Below are 6704 nucleotides of genomic sequence, written 5' to 3' on the forward strand. Positions count from 1 at the left end.
CAACTTCCGGTGCCGGCACTGGATGTGGGAAGTGCTGGCAGGGGAGGCTGTCTGAGCGTATCGGGGAGTAGGATGCAGGTCCCCTGCACCGCTGCGGGGGATCTGTATCCTAACCCCGCTGCCTGCCCGAATATAGGCCGCACCCCCACTTTAAAGACTTAAAGTGGGGGGGAAAGTGCGGCCTATATTCGAGCCAATACGGTATTAATGCAATGAAAGTAATCTGAAATGTAGAAGACGAAGCTTGGGTATGTTTATCTAACATACTGGACTGACAACAGGGCTAAGTATAACAAAACTAAATAAAGAATACAATATTACCAACATTTGTTTTAAACTAGGAAATGCTACTAAATGTTCACTTTTATTCAAAGAAGCAGTTGGAAAGATGGACATATACAAATCCATATTACTATCATGCAATTTACTGCGGTGTATAGAATAGTAAAATCAACAATGTTCTTTTACACTGATGTCATTGTTTTAGAGTGTGTGTTTGTTTTTCTTCTTTACCGTAAAAGACATGCCTTTATGAATTTTTATAGCTTGAATCATCAATAATATATTCCTATAATTATGTCACTTAAATGTATCACATATTACAAAGCCATAATATACCCATGATTAATATACTTTCCAAATATAACTCTTAAGCCATATCCAATATACAGGACCGACGGCTGGATATGGCCGGCAGCTTGATATGCACAGCTGTATGTGTAGCGTGTAGGCGGGCATTTGTTCTGTGTGGTAGCTGGCCAGTCCAGGCCTGCGGATATATATTATTAATATTGTTCTTATTTGCTGAGTAATTCAGTTGATGAATATTTAAAAAAAACTATATTACATCTGTGTCTGGGTTTGCAAGAAAGTTGCGGTTTCAACTCCTTTACTTCATTATACATTAGGAAGGGGCAACAATGCTGGCTCTGTATAATGCATTGTTAAATCTAAAGCCTCATTACACATTGAATTCTGTGTTACTCAGGACCTACTCACTGAAGTATTTTCACAAGGGCCTTTCATAATGAATAGTAAACTGTTTTACAAAATCTGCTGACAACTTTCCCTCTAATAAATAAGCCCCATCATTTAAACCTAATCATATATTAAGCAAGTTTCATTATTATAGCATAGCATATTAAATAACAAATAATGACAATGACAACAAACAGTCCTGAAGTTGCCAGGACAGTTGATTTTTTGGTACTGTCAAATATGGGTCTGTCTTGGCAAAAAAATACTGTCTATTCATAATGCATTACAGTGTGCACAGGTAGCACTGCATTTAAGCTTTGTATATCTGAGAGAGCCCTATTTATGTGCCAAGGCACCTGTAACAAAACGTGGCAAGTATGGTTACATGTCAAGAAAAAAACTTTCCGTATAGGGAACACATAACTTTAAATGTGAAGAATCTGAAAATATAAGAGGTTAGAACATTAACCACTTATATCCCTAGCTATTTTTGGTTTCCACGCAATGTTACTAATTTTCAGGGGAATCCCTATCAACCTGAAAGTTATGCTGGTTTTTACTTGCCTGAATCTTCAGTTCTATTTTTCTGAACTCACCAAGAGGATATCTTTCAAGAAGATAGAGGTAGCTGTCAAAGAAATCTGTGCGTATGGCCTTGTGAAGAACAAAAGACATACTATGTCTGCATAATTCTTCATCTGTTTTATGCCAACGAGATTTGAAGGCAAGGTGAGCTCCCAAGTACTCCATATTCACACTCCTGTTACACGTACAAAGATTGATCCACAGTTGATCATCGTTTTCAGTTTGCGTTGTGTGTTACTTTACACCAGTAACAAGAACTCAGAAGCTTCTGGTATTAAGATATTCTCAGAGCACAGAGTAAGCAGCTGCTGGCAGGAACTGACAGTAAAACACAGACGTGTCGTTTACTGCTTAGTAAGGGTAAAAGTATATGCTGCCTGAATGGATTCAAATTTATTCAAAAAAGCCATTCTATTTTTGGATTTGTCAAATTGTATTATAAGTGAGTAATTCAATACATATTTGAGCAGGGTCCCACGTAATCATACACAAAAATACTCAACAGCAATGGAATTTTTATTATTTTTTTTTTACCAAAAATAGAAACCTAGAATTTTGCAGCAAATTAGTAATTTGGCCCATCTAGTCTGCCCATTGTTTCCTGCTTTAAAGACTCAAACCTTAATCAGTCCTTGGTCTGATGAGGGGCTTCAGTATTAGGGCATAGGGTGGCCACAGGGATGGAGGAGTTTATTAAATTAGTGTTCGCAAAACTATCTGACTCCTCGTTCCATAATAAGGTGCAACAGACGATGCGTGAACTTTTGGTAAAACAGGAAGACGTATTCGTAAAGACAATGTGCAAGTTACATGGCAAGAATAGGATATGCAAGCTCTAAAAGTAAACATTTTCTCGAACCCTTATACCTTATCTTCTAAAGAGTCAACTCTATTTTGTAAAATAGCCTCTTTGGCACCGTTTAAATCAGGGGAGGGCTGGCAGCCTAAGGCCTGGGGGGCAAGTCAAGTGAAGTGGCCGTTGTGCCACGAATCAGCCCACCATACATGCCCATCTTTTCCTGAACGCATATTCATTATAAAAATACAAATATGATTCAAATGTGGTTCAACATAAGTAAATTTAATAGCAACAAAGGATGGTAAAAAAAAAAGCAAAACCTAATGTCCCCCTGATACTCAGCCCGTTAAATGCCCCCCATGATACTGGCTGAGGATTATGGGAAGTATAGTACACAGCAGCAGGAAAATTGTAAAGGCTAATATGAGTACCCTACCAGGATCATACCTTAAAGTGGGCTGACTGGGGACAGAGCTGACACTGAAGAGCTGAATGGGGACAGCAATGACACGGGGGCTGAAGGGGGACAGAGGTGACACTGAGAGGAGCTGATTGGGGACAGAGGTGGCAATGTAGAGCTGAATGGAGACAGCAATGACAGGGGGGCTGAAGGGGGACAGAGGTGACACTGGGAGGGTCTGATTGGGGACAGAGATGACACTGGGAGGGGCTGATTGGGAACAGAGGTGACACTGGGGAGCTGAATGGGGACAGCAATGATATGAGGGGGTCGAAAGGGGACAGAGGTGACACTGGGAGGGGCTGATTGGGGACAGAGGCGACACTGGGGAGCTGAATGGGGACAGCAATGACATGGGGGCTGATTGGGGACAGAAGTGACACTGGGGACACACTTACATACACACACACACATACCTATTTTTTAGTTTTTAACGAATACAAAATTATATAGCTTGTACGAAAATAAATTGGTTTACTAACCTTCTACTTCCACTTTTGGGGGGTTTCGTCTAGACCTCCATCCCCTGGTAGCAACAGACTGTTTTCTATGTATACATGTCAGTGACACGACATCCGGTGCTCCAGCAGTCTGAGTGCGAGGGGGCGGAGCTTTCACCCCTCACGCTGCTCCCATCACTATGCGGCCATCAGATTGCTGGAAAACTGATCTAAACGGCCGCTGGGTGCTGATGCCGCTGGCCGGAGATACTTTAATACTTTTTAAAAAAAAAATTAATATGGCAAGCCGGATTGGCTTTTAAATGAAAAAAAAAAAAGTATTAATGTAGCTCCGGGCGGCGGCATCAGCACGCATCGGCCGTTTAGATCAGTTTTCCAGCAGTCTGACGGCCGCATAGTGTTGGGAGCAGCGTGAGGGGTAAAAGCTCCGCCCCCTCGCACTCACCTTTCACCCCTCACGCTGCTCCCATCACTATGCGGCCATCAGACTGCTGGAAAACTGATCTAAACGGCCGCTGGCTGCTGATGCCACCGGCCGGAGCTACTTTAATTCTTTATTGATTTATTTAATATGCCGGATCGGCCTGCCATATTAAAAATAAATAAATAAAGTATTAAAGTAACTCCGGCCGGCGGGATCAGCACGCAGCGGCCATTTAGATTAGATTTCCAACAATCTGATGGCCGCATAGTGATGGGAGCAGCGTGAGGGGTGAAAGGTCCGTGCGAGGGGGCGGGGGTTTCACCCCTCACGCTGCTCCCATCACTTGGCGGCCATCGCATACGGCCGCTGGGTGCTGATGCCGCCGGCTGGTGCTGCTTTAATACTTTTAATACTGGGTTTAAATCCAATATGTATGATTTAGGTTCTTCACCATGGAACATGCAAGGGCATTTATTACCCGAGTGTTGTAGATTCCTTTTACCCCCACAAGGGACACCCCTAAACTGACATATTTGGACTGGGAGAGAAGTTTCATTTCTGACTGACAGTCCTCTATAAGAGTTATAGTTGTGTTGATTATCTTAAGGTCACATGACATTTTGTAACATACAATGATTTGGAGATTTGATCAGTTTTAATATTAGATTTTTTTTTCCATTTAAAAAATGGAGTGGTTGGACTAGTGGAACAGAACTCATAAGGGCTCTGGAACATGGTATATTAGACATCCATACCTGCAGTATCATTTGGTCGGATGGAACCCAAGTACTCAAACAACTCCCTTTGGGAAGTTGGGATAGCTATTAAAGTACGTAACAATTGTCTAGGGTTTACAATGTTAGAAAGACATCCGTGTGAAACATTTAGTACTTCCTTAGCCAGGTATGTCCATACATTTTTCCCTGATAATAACAGAGGATTTTCTGGTAACAGGGGCTCTCCTTTCAAAGAGTAGTCTTGTTGTCTACTTTCATAGGGGGAGTTCCTTGCAGAATATGGTAAGTCATCCATCCTAGAAGGAGGAACCCACAGACGGCTAAGACAATACATACATGTCGGATGGGCATCGTGGGGTCTGAGATAAGCTTGATCCCTTTTTTTCACAAAAGGGAAAATCTCCATTGTTGAGTGGTGGTCAGGGATTATAATGCCCGTCATATGGGTGTGATGAATCCACATTTCCCTTTTGTGGAGTTTGACGGCACTGTGCATAGTCAACAGGACTTGAAACGGTCCTTTCTACACAGGGACAAGCTTATCTGTTTTCTAAGACTTTACATATACCCAGTCATCTGGCTGGAACACTTGCACCAGACCTGCCAATGGTATGTGTTGCTGTTAACAGAATACCTATGGAGAGAAGAGAGAACAGACTCCTTAATTTGGTGGTTTCCCACATGCAAACAAGGTTCGGCAGACAAAACAGTTTTACTCCAAGGTTTCCCATAAACAAATTGAAATGGACTTATCTGAGTTTTTTTGTTTTTTTTTTAGTGGGGTATGGCATATGCGAGTTAGGGCTAGAGATAACGCCTCAACCCACTTCAACTTTCTTTATTCATATAATTTGGTCAAAGTCCATTTCAGAGTTTGATTCATTATCTTTACTTGTCCTGATGATAGGGCCTCCAGGGAGTGTGGTATTTCCGCTCAATCCCAAGGGCCTGAGTAACATGTTTAATTACCTCTGCAGTGAAATGTCGTCCCTGATTGTTACCTTGCCGGCGGATCCGCTGTGTCCTCGAGCAGGGCGAGCCGAGACGCAGCTTCCGCAGGCAGCCCCTGGCTCGCCCCGCTCGCGGGAAATGCGGCAAGGTCCGTCCTTCCGCTGGACGCGCGCCCCCGTGTGGATTGCATGCGCGAACGGCTATCTCATGAATATTCATGATGGGTCTTAAAGGGACCTTTATCTTTTTTCCTCCTCCCCCTTAATTAGGTGGGTAGGAGGATCTAGGAGTGGAGGTATATTTAAACCCTCAGTTTATAGCTATCCCTTGCCTGTGATAGTGCCTTGTTTGCCTTCACTACCGTTCTATATTGAATTTCGTCTTTTGGTTATCTGAACTCGGCTTGTTCCTGACTACCCATTTTTTGCTGCCTGCCCTGACCTTTGCTCGTGACCCCGACTATCCGTTTGCCTGACCCTTGTATTTGTTCCGTGTTCCTGCATTATTGGGGACCCCTGGTTGCCGTTCCTTCTATCTGCCCTGTGTTGTCTCTCATCACCGCTTGGGGGGCGCCTTTCCTAGTACTGCAGCGTGGATTCACCTCCTGGCCAGCCGTTAGTGACACTGAGCCAACTCTAACATTCAAGCATATATTTGTAATTGTGTGTAGGTGGTAGTTCTGTATAGTCCATTTGTAACCGCTCAAAGGACTCATAGGCCCATTGGTGTGCACCTGGGATGGGTGTTTTCCCGAGTTTTGGGTTTAATTTTATACAAATTTCATATGACTGAACAATCCGCTGACATTCCACATGTAATCCTGGCCCTAAGGCTACCCGCAACAAAAAGTTAGCCATGGCAGTGCTTCTTTGATGAGTGCTCTAGTGCAAGTCTTTTAAGCAGTCTATCATTATGCTTCAAGGGTTGCAGCGGTCGCAGCTGCAAATGGGCCTGTGCCTCTAGGGGGCCTGGTGCGACCCCTGCAACACCTTTTTTCTTGTCTCCTCATACCAGTTTGAAATTGTTTAGAAAGGGCTGTTCCAGCCTGGACCGCACCCATCTAGGACAGGAGTGCATCAGGGGTCATGTTACCACACGGTGAAACAGAGGCTGCTCAAACACTGTGCGAGCAGCCAGAGGGAAAGCTGCAGGAGCAGTGAGAGGTTAGTCGGGGTGGGAGGAAGGATCTATATGTGTTTCTGTGTGTATATAGATATGCATGTATGTAAGCATGGATGTGAACTTGTGTGTGTGTGACCATGGATGTGTACTTGTGTGTATGTGTGAGCATGGATTTGTAATTGTGTGT

The 6704-nt window shown here is 43.5% G+C and overlaps 1 protein-coding gene across 1 annotated transcript in view; it reads right to left on the minus strand.

Annotated features, from left to right (window-relative positions):
• LOC149279331 (N-terminal Xaa-Pro-Lys N-methyltransferase 2-like) overlaps positions 1-1728 on the minus strand; it is a 65755-nt gene extending 64027 nt beyond the window's left edge. Inside the window, exon 1 of the mRNA XM_089501315.1 lies at positions 1575-1728. Within this exon, the coding sequence (XP_089357441.1) occupies positions 1575-1728 (154 nt within the window). The remainder of the gene's footprint in view (positions 1-1574) is intronic.
• Between the last annotated feature and the right edge of the window lie 4976 nt (positions 1729-6704).

This window comes from Sceloporus occidentalis, unplaced genomic scaffold (assembly GCF_023333645.1).
Source record: "Sceloporus occidentalis isolate IW3139 unplaced genomic scaffold, rSceOcc1.0.p SCAF_170, whole genome shotgun sequence".
NCBI lineage: Eukaryota > Metazoa > Chordata > Lepidosauria > Squamata > Phrynosomatidae > Sceloporus > Sceloporus occidentalis.